This window comes from Typopeltis vanoorti, chromosome 6 (genome assembly GCF_054136105.1).
Source record: "Typopeltis vanoorti isolate ZY-2024b chromosome 6, IOZ_Tvanoo_1.0, whole genome shotgun sequence".
In the NCBI taxonomy this organism is placed as follows: Eukaryota; Metazoa; Arthropoda; class Arachnida; order Uropygi; family Thelyphonidae; genus Typopeltis; species Typopeltis vanoorti.
The window spans coordinates 52797963-52817825 of NC_143554.1; the positions used below are offsets into that span (position 1 = coordinate 52797963).

At 34.9% G+C, this 19863-nt stretch overlaps 1 protein-coding gene across 2 annotated transcripts in view; it reads right to left on the reverse strand.

Moving 5' to 3' along the window:
* LOC150105454 (unconventional myosin-Id-like) overlaps positions 1–19863 on the reverse strand; it is a 435962-nt gene that overhangs the window by 251263 nt on the left and 164836 nt on the right. The window contains exons 5-6 of one of the 2 annotated variants that reach the window (XM_090394828.1): positions 7952–8101; positions 6047–6166 (exon numbers count right to left, since the gene is read on the reverse strand). In XM_090394828.1, the coding sequence (XP_090250954.1) occupies positions 6047–6166; positions 7952–8101 (270 nt within the window). Of the gene's footprint in view, positions 1–6046; positions 6167–7951; positions 8107–19863 lie in introns of both variants that reach the window. The other variant, XM_090394829.1, reaches the window with a different exon arrangement.

Sequence of the window (19863 nt, forward strand, 5' to 3'; positions counted from 1 at the left end):
TATAATAAAATAAATAAAAATAATTATGTAATATTAGCAGGAGACTTAAATGCAAGAATTGGAAACGTGAAAATTAATAATAATATAGGAATATATGGAGAACATACTTTAAACAGAATGGTAAAAAATTGATTGACTTTGAGTTTATAATAACCTTAAAATAATGAATTCTTTCTATAGTACGCCCACAGATACAAGACTCTTCGACAATTCTGCGCACTCAAAAGAAGGAGAATCAATTCTGATAATATGGTAATCAATCCATATTGTGGGATGAGTGTTTATTACTACAGGTCGGAAAATTAACTTCTCTTTTATGATCATTGTAGTTTTTAAAGTGGTAACTATTTAGCTTGTATAACAGTTGGAAAATTTTACGTATAAAACACGTGATTTCGCGTGTTGGTGACAATTTGTACATCGCCTTATTTCTTTTTCCCCTTCAACATGAATTGACTCTTCTTGGCAGTCTTCCAACGACAGATCTCGCTTATGTGGTCGGACTATAAACATAAAGACACACATAAATATGCTTGGACAGCAAGAGGATGGAAATCAATATTAGATTACTTTATCTTAAATGAAATGACATCAAAGTTCTTTAGATGTTAGTGTTCACAGAGGATATGAAATAAGTAGTGATCACTTCCTCATTAAAATAAAATTAAGATTACCACCTAAATTACCAATAAGAACAGAAAAAAATTTTAAAACATTTATTTATAAAACTTGATTATTAAATGACACAAACATACAGTGGCTATATGAACAAAGAATTGACCAATATTTAAATAAAATGAAATGAAGAAACAGAAATAGAATGGATTAATATAAAAACGATACTAAATACAGCAGCAAATGAAAGCTTAGGAAAGACCAAAAAAATTCAATAAAAAGAAAAAACTGAAGATATAGGACAATACAATCAAAGAAATAATAATCAAAATGAAAAAAGACGCATATCATAAATGATTAAGCAGTAAAAAATTAGATGATGAAATAGAATATAAATAGAATTAGAGAAGCTAAAAGACAGTCTAAAAGTCAGAAAAAGAGAGAGAGATGGAACAAATCATGGAACAAATTTGTTTCTAATTTAGAATATGATTTATATAAAATAAGACCCAATGTATATAAGATTTTGAAACATTTAAGTATAGATACTAAAGAAAGCATAATATTAAACACTGAATTGAAATGAGAAGAATTTCTATACAGAATTGTGGACAGATAAATATTTTAAAAAAGATAAATGGCAAACATTTAATGAAAATTAAAAGGAAATAACTAAAGAAGAATTAGAAATCAGCCTGAAAGAAACAAGAAATAGAAAATCACCTGAAGAAGATAAGTTAGGTTCAGAATTATATAAATATGCACGAATAAGGTTCAAAGAAAGACTCTTTATTGTTTTTAAATAAAATCTATATTCAACAAGTAACCCACCAAAAGAATGGAAAAAAGCAATAGTGATCCCTATCTTTAAAAAAGGTAGTAGAGATGACCCTAAAAAAAATTATAGAGGTATAAGTATTCTAAATTCTTGTTACAAAATATATAGCAGAATTTTAAATAACTAATAAAATATTCTGAAAGCTTTATTTTAGAAGTACAAAATGCATTTAGAAAGTCCATTTTGTACTTCGAAATCACGTACAGACCAGGTCTTTTGCCTAAAATTAATGATAGAGAAAAGAAGAGAATACAATTCAGAAACACATATTACATTTATTAACTTTGAAAAAACATTTGATAAAGTTAAAGGAAGTATTTTATTTAACATATTAAAAGAAAGACAAATACCAAATAATATTCTAAAAGCTATCTTAAGTATATATGAAAATAATCAAATACAAATAAGATTAAATCATGAGCTATCATATACGAAAGAGATAAACCAAGGACAGGGATGCCCCCTTTCACCAACTCTTTTTAATATTTATCTAAATAAAATAATAATAAAATGAAATAAAAATTTCCATCAAGGTATTAAACTTTCTCCTACTGTGAACTTAAACACTTTCCTTTTTGCTGATGACATGATGAAATAATAATTACAAATTCTGCGGATAACTTACAGAAAGATATTTTAAATTTCTGGTCTGGCTGGCCTGGTTGGCTGAGTGGTTAGCGTATCCGATCTCCAGCCAAAAGGCTGCAGGTTCAAATACCGCCGTGGGTGTGGATGCTTGTGATTGTCTGTGAAAATAATAGTGGTGATGGTGGACAGTAGATGGCATTGGTGTAGATGAGGTGGTTTGTGGATGAGGTTGAGTGGTGGAGACAGAGAGATGTAGAGTAGGTGTCCTCCTTCGATGAGTCTTAGGACTCCCTGGAGGTGTCAGATAATAATAATAATAAAATTTAAATGAGATGGCCAAAGATTATGGGATGATAATTCAACAGAAAAATCAAAAACGATAAAGTACAAGATCCAGTAAGAACAAAAATAATAATAGATAACAAGATTTTAGAACAGGTGAATTCATTTAACTACCTAGGATGTATAATTACATATGAAATTGAAAAAGATATAAACAAAATATTTTAAAATAACAGGTGTAATTAACTCTGTATTTAAACCAAACCTAGTACAAAAACAAACCAGACTAAAAGTGTACAATACATTAGCCCTACCAGTCCTATTGTATAGAAATGAAATCTGGACAATAAAACAAAAGACAAATGAAGATTAATAACAACTGAAATAGTTTATGAGAAAAACTGCAAAATATACTCTATTCAATCACAAAAGAAATGAAGAAATTATGAAAGAATTAAACCAGGAATCAGTAATAGAAATAAATTAAAAAATATAAACATAAATGGGTGAAACACATTGAAAGAATGAAAACAGAAAGATTACCAAAATAAGTGTTAAATTACAAATCATTAGGAAAAAGAAAACTAGGACATCCTCTAAAGAGATTCAACGATGACTCCTTAAGCCAGAACAAGCCACTCTAAGCCTAAATCCTTGAAAAGCATAATGATGATTTGGAGATGTACTTCTTCTACTCTAAATAAAGAAAATCAATGCAGTTTTCTTTTGAACACACACACACACACACACACACACACACACACACACACACACACACACACACACACACACACACACACACACACACAGGGAACTGAATAAATATCATTACATGGATAAAAGATATTTGAAACTTATTTGAAAAAAAAAAGAAAAAAGAAGAAAATTTACACATATTCTTCTAAGGCCAAACATTGGGAACTGTTTGTCCTTAAAAGCACACAACAAATTTCAAGTTTTATATAATTTCAAAGGAAAAACAAGAAATATGGCAACTTTCAAACTGCACAGTATTATTATTATTAACAATCTGACCTCCACAGAGTCAGAGACTCATCATGGGTGGTACATACTATTGCATACAATTCTCATCCAACCGTGTCTTGAACTGATTCAATGTGTCTACATTCCCAACAGATTCAGGCAATGCATTGCATTCTCCATACAAAGAACCTTCTCCTCACTCCTCTGCTCACACCCTCCTTATACGGTTTCCAGCAATGGCCTCTTGTCCTACTCACGCTCTTCCATGTGAACCTGATAACAACCCCTGACTAGCTATATGCCTCAATGATATCCCCCTCCCTCCTCTATTCACAAGGCTTTGCAATTTACATTCTCTCAATCTGTCCCTCATACTCTACATTGCAAAAACCATTGACCACCTTCATGAATCATCTCTGGACCCTTTCTAACATCCTCATCATCATGAAAACCTGGCGACCAAATCGGTGCATAATAATCCATATGAGGCCTGATCAAGGCCTTATATGGTATCATAACCTCTCTCTTTCTACATGTCAGGGTCCTCTGCTTCATTGCCATTAACCAATGTGAAGTCTTCACAATTTGTGCAATGTGGCTCCTGAATTTCGAGTCCTTGTCCACTACTACTACTCCAAGATCCCTCATTTCCTCTACCTCCTTTAAAGTTTCCCGACGACGTGTATACTTTGCTTCCCATTGTTGCTTACCAACACTCCAGTAAGGCCATAACATCTACTTGGGTCTGCATTGCTCTCCCCAATTTTGTATCTGCAAACAGCTGTATATTACTAGTTAAATCCATTCCAATATCATTAATATGCAAATTGAACAACAATGGTCACAAAACTGACCCCTGCAGAACACTAGTGACCGTCCTCTGGTATACTGCACCTCATATACAACTTTCTGATACCTATTTGACAGCCAGTCACTGATCCAATTCAGAAGTCTGTTATTCAATCCCATCTGTTTCAATTTATTTAATAGCTTGTCATGTGGCAGTCTATTAAAAGCTTTTGCAAAATCCAAGTACATCACTGCATCTCTCCTGTCCAAATTATTGTCACCTTTTACAGGGTAATCATGTTTTACATGATTATCCTTTAACAACCCATGTTGACAACCACAGAGAATACTGCTGTTATCAACCCATTTCTGTATCCTACTTCTCACCAATCTCTCCAGTACCTTCACCACAACTCCATCCAGATATAGAGACTGGCCTATAATTTGAAGTTACAGCTTTATGACCATCTTTACGCAGTGGAACAATTTTACCCTCCTTCCACTCCCTTGGAACCTGTGCTGTTATAAGCCTTTTATTAAACAGGCATGCCAATGCTACTGCCAATTACCTGGAACATTCCCTTAAGATGAGTGGTGATACACACACACATACACTCCAAAATCTTCTTTTGAATTGTTGCCTAATTCCTCCAGTAATTTTTTTTTTTAAAAAACAAATAACCACAGTTTCAAAGTAATGTACAATACCACCTAATGTTCAAATGATTTTTGAAATGTGCCTATTCTTAAACAGTTCATTAAATAAGGATGAGTTTGCTGGTAATGAATTTATATATATATATATATATATATATATATATTTTTTTTTTTTTTTTTTTTTTTTTTTTTGACAGCCTTGCATGCTACAGATGAAAAATATACAGAGCAGCACTAATAATATTTTGTCATAAAATACCAAATAAAAAATTATGTTGTGGCATCTTCAAAGGAAAAAACTATGCCTTTTTTAAGGACAAAAAACATTAATATTCAAATCTACCTTTTTCACCATAAAGGCAATATTTTTATGTATGGAAAATAAGAATTAATATAATTAATTGAAGGTGAAATGAAATACAGAATTATAGTGGCGCACTCAGGATTTAATCTTGGGGGGGGGGGAGTTGAGAATAGACACTATGCATTACATACGACCTATGACTGAGCATCTACAGTGATCGCCTATATACATGAAACCTGTGATCTCCTCTGGCCCAGCTCAGACAAACGAAGTAGCGCTTGGTCCACCTGAGCACTACCTCGTTCGTCATGCGTTCACAGCAGCCGTGATTCCCAAAAGCTATAGGGTAGTCCCACCTTATGTGACTGCTAATTCATAAGTAGTACAGAAATAGAAGACACGGCACAACATAAATAAAAAAATTAATTTTAATTAGGAAAAGATTTTTGGAAAATTTTCTAGTGATTTTTTCCTTTCTCTTTTTTTGGAAGAACAGGACCCCTTTCCTCCTCCTCCCCCCTGGGTGCAGCACTGCAGTATTATATTTTCTTTTAATAAATATATATATATATATATGTCATTAGCACCAACCACACCACCTCTTTGAAAATTTAAGTGAAATATCCAGCATGCAAAGGACCAAATTATATAAAATAATGATCTACTTCCTTTCAGAGTTAATCCTAACATGGTGTGCTTTTTTTATATAAATATATAGCATGTATGCTTCGAGTGAAGCATTCTAATGTTTAATGGGACCCTATTACTAAAACCTTTGCTGTATTTCTTGGATTATTTCATGAATTTTATTACAACTGAAAGTAATCTTTGCATATTTATGCAAAACATATTAAAAAAAATACTAACTAAATTCATTCAAGTAACTCATGAATGAGTTCAATCATTCATAGAAGCTCAGATCAATCATGTCTAAGTATTTTCCCCAAGAAATCTAACTTAGTGAGGGGACACTGATTATTAATGCTTACCAAGTGTAAAATTGCAGCAACAATCTTCCAAAGGGTTTCTGACTGCACATCTGAAAATCCAAGGATTCTCATTGCCGAACAAACAGCTTTATAGTCAGCTTTGTCATTTATTGTATCAACCTGTAAATGTTGAAAATGATAAATATTACATACTTTATGAAAAATATCAGTTATTCAAAAATAAAATTTTTAACAATAATTATTTCTTTTTCAGTTACTGTTGCTTAAAAAATGCAGAAGGAAAGGAAATATGAAAATGGATACAGAAATGGTGGTGAGTGAATATATTATTCATATATATATAAAACATATTTTGGGATGCATTACCCATGCTTTTGCTTGGAAAATGACTCAGTAATATCCATATATCCTACCTTCTTGTTCTAGATAATACAACCCTTAATGGAATTACTTCCATAGAACATATAAAATTTTGTATGTTTCCTTAGTGCCCTTTTTTTTTTCATAAAGAAAATCCGTAGCCTATTCACGGTATTAATCTAGCTCAAAAATCTTTCATGAATGGGAATCATATGAAAAATATTGTACCAATTACTTTGTTTTTGAAAATTTATTTGATTGACTTAATATGTATCTAAAATTAATGTGGCTAGCAATTTACTTCATCACAAATATATGCCACTAAGCCATATGAGCATCCACAGGTAACTGCTAATCAAATTGCTCATCCAGCTGCTGCTGAATGGAAAATTCCCTAAAAAGTACCCCAAAAATAATATATTTAGAACCCCAAGTGAGGAATAAAATATGATTAACTCAGATTTCATGATCACTGAACTCAACACTGCAATAAATCTATTAAAACCTAGAAAATCTGCAGGCCTTGATGATATCTGTAATGAACAAATTAAACATTTTGGACCCAGGAATAAAGAATGGCTATTAAGCCCTATACAACACTTGCCTCAAAACACTAAAGATACCAACTATCTGGAGGCATGCTAAAGTTGTGGCCTTTCTGAAACCAGGGAAAACTCTAACCGAAGCAAAAAACTGAACCTTTCTTATATTCTTTTTGCTCTTCTCCAAATCATTATATCTACTATCCTAACTAATTATGATATTTGTATATCTTCTCTTGCTCAGATCAACTAGCTACCTCACATGGTATTATTATGATTCAGAACCTCCATGGAGTTACAGGACTCATCGTGGGAGGCCCATCCTAGAAAACACAAAGTATATCATACCACTCCTTGAACTCATTCACTGTTTGGGCTCTCATCACTCCATCAGGCAATGCATTCCATGGTTCCATCATCCTTCATGCAAAGAAACCACTCCACACTGTCTTGCTCATGATTTCCTTTGTTGCAACTTCCAGAAATGGCTCCTTATTCCACCAAATGAAAGAAACCCCTCCCCCACCAGTGTCAATTGAGACATTTAAACTACCTCTCAACAGTTTAAATGTCTCAATCATATCACCTCTCCTCCTATCTACCAAAATTTGCAGTCCACATCTCCTCAGTCTATCCTCATAATTAACTGTGTACAGTCCTGATATCATCTTTGTTATCTGCCTCTGCACTCTTTCCAAAGTTAATTTATCCCCTTCAAATCCTGAGGACCAATTATGAGCACAATACTCCAGATGTGGTCTGATCAGGGCTTTCCACAGTGGAATAACAAGTTTCCAGGAGGAAAAAAATACTTGCTCTGCCAAAGATTGATTAAATTCAGGAACAGTCAAGGAAAGACTTAGAAAAAGCTTCTCAAGTCAGTGATTAGAAACCAAACTTGTAATGGCCTTTCTTACAGCAGCCCAGCACTATGAATGCTAATGCTATTTTCACAGGACTACACAAGCACCTTAATAAAAACTATAATAAATAATTTAAAAATACCTTTATTTGAAATAATTAAAGAATATTTAAAAATTACCTTTGGACTATTTCCTTGTTTAGCATAAAAGTAAATTTGAGGATCAGATTTCAGCTTGTATTTCTTTAGTACATCACTAGAACTTCCAAATAATAACTGATAAAAGGAATGGAAGTTTCTTTCTCCTAATTGCTGCATTACTACTCTTGACTACACTTGTGGGGAAAAAAAAATAGAATCAAATTATGAAATACAATTTTATTACATTATTATGATTGTTGTTGTTTAAATATGTTTTATCATCATACATAAAAATGAAACTCTCATCATCTTGGTTCAACAGTGGGAGGTAACTGATCTCAAAGCATGGTTATTCATTACAAGTGACTGAATTTATGGTAGTGAGAACGAAATTATTATTATTATTATTCGTGACACCTCCAAGTAGTCCGTAGACTCATCGCAGGAGGACACCTACTGCACAACTCTCCATCTTCACCACTACTACCAATCGTCTACATCAATGCCATCTACTGCCCACCACCACCACCATAACTAGTATTTTTTGTCTGTAAATTGAGTGTGTTCTGAAGGGCCGATTTGTCTGTGTGCAGAATGAAAAACCTGAGTTTCCGGGAGAAAAAATCCTACTACCTCCATATGAGATCAGCTAACTCATCTTCAATTGAAAAAGTCTCCATATAAAGATTCCACCCATCATGACAAGAATCGAACTTAGGCCTTTTCCAATTGAAGGGTGCAATGTACTGTCGTTCTTCAAACTGTGCTACGGAGGCACAAATGGTGCTTATAATCATCAGGATGGGCTCTAGGTGACAAACTATTTAGTATGATCATAATATTATGATACAGAGCATTGAACAAGAAATGACAGCTGGAGTAGATAATTAAAATAAGTTATGAATACTGGTGAAAGTAGCATTCATCATGTTCCTCACCTAAGTGACTCTACAAATACTTGTTTTTGATTACGGGAGAAGTTTCAAAGCATTCAGAAAAAAAAAAAAATTACTTCTTTTCTAACCAATAAATCTAATTTCTGTTTCAGCTGATCATTAAGAATAAACATGATATACAGCCTTCAGAAAAGAATATTCATCTTACAATAAAAATAAAAGTCACAAAAATGATTCCAAAAAAGTCTACAAAAACTTCCAGCCAGGGTATTGAATCGACAGCATACACAAGGTTGTGAATTCTAATTCCATTATGGGCATTGATATTTGTGAATATCTTTAGGTAGGAGAAAAAATGCATCATCCAGTGTAAGACAAATGCTCTGCTTATTAGAGGCTTGAAAAGTTCTGTTTTAGTATCTACAGCAGGTCTTCTATATTATATAAAAAATAAATAAAAAATATTAAACAATAAAAATTTAAAGAAAAACAACAACAAATAAAAAAGCCCTTAGTCTAATCACAGTATTACAATCATCCCTCGACTTACGTCCTTTCGAAGATACGTCCGTGAACCCATAAGGGAATAAATAACATTTTCGACTATACATTCAAACAAGATGCAAGCGACGTAAGGTAAAGCATGCACAGTAGCAACAGTGCTTTCATCGGCAACCTTCCTTGGCAGTCGGAACGTGTCTTCAACAATTCCTCTGTAGACTTTGCGTTTGAGAAATGGGTTATTTGTGTATTTATCATTAAATATTTCGCATAACCCCCTACACGCACAATCAAACAACTTAGTGAAGAATCACAGAAAAAGAGGCGAGCAATTGATCTTGAAACAAAGTTGCAAGTTCGGATGGTCTCATCCTACACTGACGATCATTTTGAAAAATAAGGATAAAATCGTAGACACTGTGAAAGGATCTGCTTCCATTAAATCAATGATACTGACAAAGCAACAACAAGGTCCTATCGGTGATATGGAAAAGCTACTTGTATCATGGATAGAGGACCTGAACCAAAAGTGCATACCCCTTAGCGCTATGACCACAACTGCTAAGGCACTAAGTCTCTTCAACATGTTGAAGGAGAAAGCAGAACCCGATTATGATTATGAATTCAACACTTCTTCTGGTTGGTTCATGAGATTCAAGCAAAGTTTTGCACTGCATAATGTGAAAATGTATGGGAATCTGCAAATGCTGAGAAGGCTGCCAACGAGTCTGTCGAAAAATTGGATAAAATTATTACGTAGGAAAATTATTTGCCACAGCAAATATTTAATATGGATGAGATGTCCCTGTTTCGGAAAAAAATGCCCAAGCTGACAATTCACCCACAAAAAGCTAAAATCTACGCCTGGTTTCAAAGCTATTACAGACCAGGTTACAATTCTGTTACGGAGTAATGTGGCTGGATATAAACGGAAACCATTTGATATGGCACAGTGAGAATTCATGAGCCATCAAAAACATTAGAAAACATACACTTTCAGTTCATTATCGAATGAGAAGTCGTGGAGGACTCAAAAATTGTTTGCGGATGCCTTAATCAACTGTAATGCAAGTGAAATGGAAAGCTATTGTGTGAAAGAAAATGCAGAATTTAAAATTTTATTAATTCTGGATAATGCTCCAGGTCATCCGTCTTATACATCTTATAGCGGTGAACTTCACCAAGTTCAAGGTCATGTTTCTCCCTCCAAACACTAATTAAAATAACAGTATACTTATTACAGTTAAGTCCCTAACCCATATAACTCTGTTGATTTAATGTATCGACTTACGTCCTGCCGGATGGAACGAAACCCGGACATAGGTCGAGGGATGACTGTATTGCCCTGTAATTGCTCTCACACATAAAAGGTTGTGTATAGATTCACAACCTTTCGCGTGTGAGAGCGGTGATGAGCTGCCAAAATTTAACAACCAATTCTTCATATAAGTTTCGGATTTAAGGAATGTGTTATGATATTTTCAGTACCTTTTCCACAATTCCATTTGCTTTAATAATACATTTTTGCCATTTCAAAGAAATGTGGAAGGATTTTATTCAAACATCTGAGCAGTGGAATCATCAGTTGTATCCTTTAAAAAAAATGTTGGGCCTGTTTAGAAGTCAAGCAATCAGGCACTAAATTATTACAATTATTTCAATCCTTTTGGGAGAGGACAGTGGAGAGTCCATGGCTATATCTTCTTTTTGTAAGTAAAAATTATTTTGCCACATGAAACAACCAGCATATAGTACACAGGCAAAAGGGACTGTATCAGGTAGAAATTTGTTTTGTAAGAGAATCATGTCACTGACTGGGATATCTGTAAAAAGAGCAAAAGCTTCAAAACTTATGAAGTATTGTGTGTTTTTTATATATAAGAAGGAATGACCTACTAAGCCCTTAAGTGTCAATGCCAGTTTCTTAGCTAGGTGATAATTAGAGCTGTCTATACCTTTGACTATCGTTGGATAGCACAGTATGTTTATCTATTTTATTATTATGATGATGATTATTTATATAGGCACTCTATGGAGTCAAAAGAGTCACTGCTGGAGACACCCACACTATCCATTAACACAATAATTAACAATAACCATATATCTCTTTAAACCTATTCACTGTTGAAGGTGCTCACAACCACCTCTGGCAATTCATTCCACTCATTCACCACTCTCAAAGCAAAGAACCTGATCTGCACACCCTTACTAACTACACTCTTAGACAGCTTCCAAGTGTGACCCCCCCCTTGTTTTCCCCGCTCCTCCCCAAGTATTGAAAATTTTCTTCTGTGTCAATCTTATAGTATCCCTTTAGTAACTTAAAAGTTTCTATTATACCCCCTCTCCTCCACTTGTCAACTAAACTCTGCAACCCACACACACACACACACACACACACACTCTCAATCTATCCTCATAGGAAACATTCCACAGACCTGTCACCAGCTTCGTCACTCATCTCTGAATCCTCTCCACCACCTCCCAATCCCCAAGAAATGCAGTTGACTAAATCTGTGCACAGTAGTCAACATGTGGCCGAATCATAGCCTTATAAAGAGGGATATTAACCTCTCTCTACCTTTACTTGTCAGTGTGCTCTTCAGCATCCAAGTAATCCTCTGAGCTATTTTGCCAACTCTTGCAATATGTTCTCTGAATTTCAAATCTCTATCCACCATCATCCCCCAGATCCCCAGCCTCATCAATTTCAGGTAATCTACTGCCATCGATATGATACCAAGTGTGTAATCTTTTCATCCTGAAGTGCATTACCTTACATTTTACAACATTAAATTGACAACCATTTGCCCACATTGCCAATTTATTTAAATCATCTTGTAAGATATATACATCACCTTTATCAACTATTGCCTTTCCTAGTTTTGCATCATCAGCAAATAACTGAATGCCCTCCCCCCCCTTCAAATCTTCTGCTATATTATTAATATACAAATTAAAGTGTAGTGGCCCTAGTATAGAGCCCTGGGGCACTCCACTAGTCACCCCCATTTGCCTTGATTCCATTCCACCATACACCACCCTCTGATGTCTGTCTATCAGCCACCCCCTATCCATGCCATCGGCCTCATATCCATTCCCATTTGCTCCAACTTATGTAATGCTTTTCCATGCAGTATTCTGTCAAATGCCTTTGCAAACTCCAGCAATATCATGATGTAGCCATTTGCTTTATCTAATTCTGCTATCACCTTATTATAAAATGTGAATAAATTACTGAGGACCTACCTTTTTTTGAAAACAAAGCCATGCTGCCCTCCCATAAAGTATCGTATTTTTATCCACCTATTGCTGAATTTTACTTTTAACCAACACACCAGAAATACTAATTGGTCTGTAATTTGCTACTTCTGTCTTGAAGACACCTTTATTTAATGTAACCAGAGCTGAGACAGATTAAACAACTTCATCAGAGACACTGCTGGTTCACTTACACATTCTTATAGTACACAAGACGAGCAGATATACCATCCAGTCCCATTGCTGCATTCACATTGATATTTTTCAATATACTGAGTACCTCCAGTTCATCTACCTCATTGCTCACATCAGTCTCTGTCACCTCAAAGTAACTGCAAAGTCATCACCTGGATAATATACCCTTGCAAAAGTGATCACTTAATAACTGAACTATTTCTTCTGCTTCTGTCACTTTCCTGCCATGAGCACTGAGTCAAGTTATCTTTCCATAATCATTCTTTCTCTAATTTGCTACAAAGCAAAAAAAATTGTTTTGAATTTACTTTGGCCTGCTTAGCTAATTTTCTCTCAAAATCTGATTTAGTCTTCCTTACCATACTAGTTACCCTTCTTGGTTGTGCTTTATACTCCTCATGAGCATGCTGATCACCTTGTTGTTTATATTCCTTCCACAATGCTTTATATTGCAAGTCATACACTTAATCCCTACTTGGTTTGTCCTCCTGACACTGCACTCTGATACTGTCTCACTCAAACAATCTTTGACCATTCTCTTGCACCAATGGCATTCATTCCATGTAGTTTCTAATGCCATGGCACCCAGAGGCTTAGTGAGGCTATGGCCAATGTGGCCCCAGCCATAGGTGCTAATTTTACACAGGTGCAAAAATTGAGATTTTTAAAGTTTTTTTTTAGAACGGCACAATTTTCTTTCCTATCCATAGGCGCCAAAATTCCTCATGACGTCTCTGATGGCACCATTCCATGTCGCCTCCTAAGTTTGTCATTTTAGGAAGACATTAAATTCTTAGGATTACTGTGTAATTCGGTGACAGCTTTTTAGCAGTGTCTGACAGCCATGAAGAGACAGATTTAAGTAATTTTATAATGTTCTTTTCAGTGCTGTTAGGTGGATATAGTTCATAAGTAGAACTATAACCCACCTAACAGCACTAGGTGGGCGGGTTATAGCTCATAAGTTGATAAGTGTTGCTGTCAGAGACTAATTGATTTATTTGATGAAAGTAAGTTGACATGTTTAAAATGACAGTATCATTACTTTGTCTACCAATGTAATCCTGATACGGTTGATGGCTGTTAGTTCTGTTCTGGTCAGATTGCTACATGCTGCTTTGGTTTTATTCACAATATTACAAGTTTCTAAATGAATTTTAACAGCTATATTAATTGGGAGAAATTTAATGCTGCTTTCAGTATGGTGTATAACATCCAGTTCATTAACAGTTCGGCTTTAATAAATAACAAGAGTTCACTGTTATTCAGGATGTGGCTGGACGGAATGATCACACAGCATTTGCAAGTAGTTTGTCATTCCACTTGCATATAATTCTAAAAGCAGCTAATTATTCAAATGGGAAAAGATATTCCAATTGGTTGCATTTATATTATGGTTGTTTATATCTCACTGTTGTTTCAGTCTAAGAAATTCTGCTATTAAGCATTCTTTACTAGTTTCTAGAATGTGTTTAGCTGAGTTGTTGGTAATTATTTTGAGCACTTCTGCTATTAAGCATTCTTTACTAGTTTCTAGAATGTGTTTAGCTGAGTTGTTGGTAATTATTTTGAGCACATCCCAAATATAAAGATTTATATAACTAGAAAGTTGAGATTTTAAATTTATAACTTGATTTTCAGCAACTGCTAAGTTTTCACAAGTTGTCTGAATTTGCTCCCTGAATACTGGTACAAGCATAGATCCATAGCAATTTAGCTGAAGTTAATTTATTTTTCAGCATGATGCAGTTAGAAATGTGACTGCATCTACATTTTTTAAAAACATAAGTTGATGAATCAAAAATGAAATCATATATTTAGTTCATATATTCATATCTTTAGTGATTTTAATACTTGTGGGCTAAATCTTCATGGATTATGACAATGCTTTCTTTCTTTCATAGTTATATGGTGATTAGCATTCACTGTAATAAAATTATGGAGACAACTGCTGTGTTTGAATAATAACTTCAATTTAATATAAACCAAGATATCTATATAACTTGTCTAATCATTTACACATGTAGAAATCATCAACTTTTTCACTTTTTTTTTTCCTCATTTTAATAGTGTCACCAACTAGAGGAACATTTTAAACCCTCTTAACTGGTTCCCAAGTTAGTCGATATCTGGGAGGAAAGTAGAGTTTTCCCTCTTGAAACTCGCGATTTTAATCCCACAACTCAAGAAAACTGATTGTAGAACCAATACTATTTCAGTAAATAATATATTCCAATAGAAACCACAACATGATGGCAGTTTTCTGCCATACTCTCTTCACTGAATGCAATTTAAATCACTAATAGTTTGAGCCAACTATCTTTGATCACATAAGAGTGGAGAGACGACCCCTTGGTTCCCAAAAGTTAGACAGGGCTAAAACATCTTTACCTACTCCCACTGGGAAATAAAAGGCATTAGTGGCTTCATTATTATTTTTTATACAGTGACATTTTTAATCTTCACATCAGGGAAAACAATTTTGTTTCACTTTCACCAAGCACATGCTTAACTGCACATGGAATCGACATAAAATACTGCCTCCTTACTGTTCCTGTCTTGTTCTTTCATATTCTCCTTTCTACCTTCTTTTTACACTATTTTATTTCTTTTCTGCAGCCCTACTCAAAACATGTTTCTCTAGTCAATTGTGCTCATCTGTAAAAGTACATACAACTGATATTTCTTTCATTACCATCTCACTATTTTCCCCAACTTCCACCAGTTTCTCCCACCACACCATTCAAATTTCATTTTCAGATTCACTCACTCACCATGATCATTGGCACTTGCATTTTGCCTTCTGTCACTATCATTCAGCCCTCCACTATCTTACTTCTGACACGAGCTCACTTCTGACACTCTCTCCTGGAACGATTTTGTCTCCCCCGCCCACCTACCCCAAATTTCTCACCTTCATAAACATATCACACGCACACATTACATCTTACACAATCCCATATGTCAGACTCCATAAACAATTACTTATGAAAGATAAACTTATTGCTAGTCATGTTACAATGTGAAGATGCCCAAACAACCAAACAAGTCTATAAAGAAAGGGCATTTTATTTACATCAGACAGTTAAGAAATAAGAAAAGTCTCATTGATCATGTTATTGTTAACAGCAATATCCACACAATGGCTCAAGAAAATTACTGTTTGAAAACAAGAATTAAACAATAGGGACTCAGTGGCAGAATCTGGAGAAGTTGGTCGATTGGTAGAGCATCTGCTACTAATGACTCAAGTAAAAAGTTAAGCAAGTTTGAGGGCAGTTAGTAGTTGGAAGGAGGTCAATCGTTCGATGCTGTCGGCATACTCTCCCTCGATGAGTCTTTGGATCCCTGGAGGTGTCACATAATAATAATAATAATAATAATAATAATAATAAACACTGATTTAGTCAGGGAAGCATAGGGTGAAGATGTCAAAAAGGAGAGGAAAATCATAACTCCAAGGTAGACTCAGGAAGTTAAAGAGGAAGTCATGGAAAAGAAGAAAGTGAACTAAAAGTTCCCAGCAAGTAAGTCAGCATGTGCTCTAAATATATAAATACAGGAAGGCAGCAAAGTGGTAAAAATATTATCATCATCGTACCATCCATGGAGTCAGAGGTTCATCATGGCAGATTCATTCAACTAACAACATATTTATCATACTGAACCTTAAAATTTCCTACATTCACATGTTTGGGTGATGTATTCCATTCACTCACAATTCTATATGTAAAAAATCTGCTTCTCACACCCTTCTTCACCACACTCCCACACAACCTCCAGGGATGACTTCTTGTTCTTTCTCTCTCACCTTCTACCCTTTCTGTAATCTCCTCTGTATTAATGGCCCTCACCAACTTAAATATCTCCATCATATTGCTCTTTTCCTATTCTTGCACCTCATTTCTGCCTACCAAATTTCAGAAATTTATGCTTTGTAACACTGAATTGACAGTTTCACTCACTTGCCGTCTTATACATTGTATTCAAGTCCACCTGTAAGACCAAAAAGCTGCTTAATTCATCTCTCTCTCTCTCTCTCTCTAGTTTTCCACCATCTGCAAACAGTTGTGTATCTCCAGTTAAATCCATCCCAATATCATTAATATACAATTTAAATGACAACAGATCCAAAACAGACCTCTGAGGAACACCACACATGACTGTTCTTCTTTTGGGACACAACACTCCATACACAACATGCTGATACCTATCTAACAGGCAATTCTAATCAGCTATCCAACTCACTAATCTAGCATCCAATCCCTTCTGCTCCAATTTATTACCAGCTTGTCACGTGGCAATCTATCAAAAGTCTTTGAAAAATCTTAGTATTATTCACTGAATACCGTATATGAATCTGCCTTGTCTAATTACATGCATCACCTTATTATAGTAGAAAAATAAGGAAAACATGACCACCATTTAACAAACCCATGCAGACAGTCATAGAAAATATTGCTATTATCAATCCACTTCTGTAACCCTGCCTCTGACCAACCTCCCAACACCTTTACCACAACTCCAGACACACAGATTGACCTATAATTATAGGCTAATCTGTAATTTTGTAACTAAACGTTACAAATTATAATTTGTAACCTTAGCCTTTAATCGCTACCTTTGCGAGGTGAAACAATTTTCCTAGACGAGTCTTTGACTCCATGGGGTCTTGGGTAATAATAATAATAATTTACTTTCATTCCAATCCTTTTGGACTTGTGCTGCTGCAAGACTCTTCTTAAACAGTGAGCCAAATAATTTGTGCAACTGATTCTTACCACTATTCATTTTGTTACACTTCCACGGTGCCTTCTCCTTCTTTCTCTTATTCTTTCAGATTTCATGCTTAATCCCTTCATTCATCCATTTAACACCTACCTTATTTAGCCTTCTGACCTTTGGGATACATTTGCACACTGATGCGGTTAAATATCTTTTTGTCAATGCGCAAGCAGCATTTATCTTTCTTCTGCTTAACTCCTCATTCAATGCTATAGTTCCAAGCTGTTTCCTAAGCTTTTCATAATCACCAGCCTTATACTTCCACATATATCCTTTCCTCACAGAACTTCATATGGCTGGCCACAACCTAGGTTGTGGCCAGCCATATGAAGTGATCATAACTTCATGATCACTTTTACCAAATAGAGGGAAGCACAATGCCCTACTCACAATCACATTCTCTGAAGAAATTATCAGATCTAACACTCAATCCTTGCATTTCTTCCTTTACATATTGAAGAAGATAACTGTCTCTCAAGAAATTAATTTTCCTTATTCCCAAATGCTCTCTTTTTCTTTCCAATTTATATTGCCATGATTAAAACCACCTATAATGATTACCTTTCCCTTGTTCATTAACTCAAATTGCTTATACATTTCTTCATCACACCCTCCACATAATTGACTATTTCATCTCCCAAATACATTTGTGAGAATAAAACAACAAAAAATATTTTACTTCAATGACTGATATGGCAAACTGTCCTAAAATTTTGCCCTTTTTTTTCTTTTTGGAATTAGAATAGCTATACTCGTATACAGCAGTCTTTTGGCCACATTTCAGTGTTCAAAACCTACTGGCGAAGTGAAGTGCATTAAGAATAGGTTTCATCCTTCTTTATGTAGTTCTAATGAGATAATGTCATATTCTGCTGCTTTTCCTGATTTTGAGCTTAAAATAACTATTTCTACTTCGTCTCTAAGTACAGGATAATCACAATTTTCTGATGTCACTGGAATAAATCCATTTAAATTTGTTTATGAAAATTATCATCATATTCAATTAGCTTACTTCTATATTCATACCATCTTTTCAACAGTGGCTCATGATCATTAATTTTTTTTTCAACTCTTACGAGCAAAAGGTTTTTGTTAATTTTCTAATTATCTCGCTTGCTTTTGCATAGTTATTGTTTTGAAGACCATCCTCAATTTCTTTGAATTCTCTGATTGTTTGCAAGTTTTGCCTCCTTTTTTTAATTGTCTATTCAGTTAATAATCGTGTTATTTGTTGTTTTCAAGGAACAACAAACTAAGAACACAAAATACTTTTTCAACAACTAAACATTCAGACATATATAATATAGTATAATTTTTGTAATAAATTACTATTATTATTCCAAGACCTCATGGAGTAAAAGACTCATCTGGGAGGTCCTTTTATCACACACACATCTCATCATACCGGTGCTTAAACACACTCAAACTCCTTGCAGACACCACACTCTCAAGCAAGGCATTCCAATCATTCACAACTCTGCACAAAAAAAACCTGCCTCTCACTCCCCTACTCACACCCTCTTTATACAGTTTCCAGGGATGACCTCTGGTTCTCCCCTGATCTCCCACTATTCTCTGTAGAACTTCACCATTGATTTTATAACAACCCCTAACCAACTTGTAGGTCTCTATCATATCTCCGCTCTTCCTCCTCTCCACCAGACTCTGCAAATTACATCTTCTCAATCTTTCCTCATACTCAACATTCTAGAGGTCAGAAACTACATTAGTCAGTCGCCTTTGGACCCTTTCCAACATCTCTTCATCCTTCTGACAACCAGCTGACCAAATCTGGGCACAATAGTCCATGTGTGGCCTAATCAAAGCCTTATACAACGGAACAAGAATCTCCCTACTTCTACACATCAGTGTCCTCCGCATCATTCCCAGAAGGCTTTGTGTTGTCTTCACAATTTTGGCAATGTGTCCCCTAAATTTTAGATCCTTATCCACTATCACCCCCAGGTTTCTTCTACCTCCAACATTATATTCTCACCAAGCATAAATTCTGCATCCCATCTTTGTTTTCCAAATTTTAAAACCTTACATTTTGCAACATTGAACTCATATCCCCATTTCCGTGCCCAACCACTCAATTCATTCAAGTCTTCTTGCAAGGCCACAACATCTTCACTACTCTTTATGGTTCGTCACAACTTTGCATCATCTGCAAACAACTGAATATCTCCATCCAAATCTTTGCCAATATCATTAATATACAGTTAAATAGTAATGGCCCTAAAACAAACCCCTGAGGCACTCCACTAGTGACTTTCCTTTTCCTGGATATCGCACCCCCATACACAACTTGTT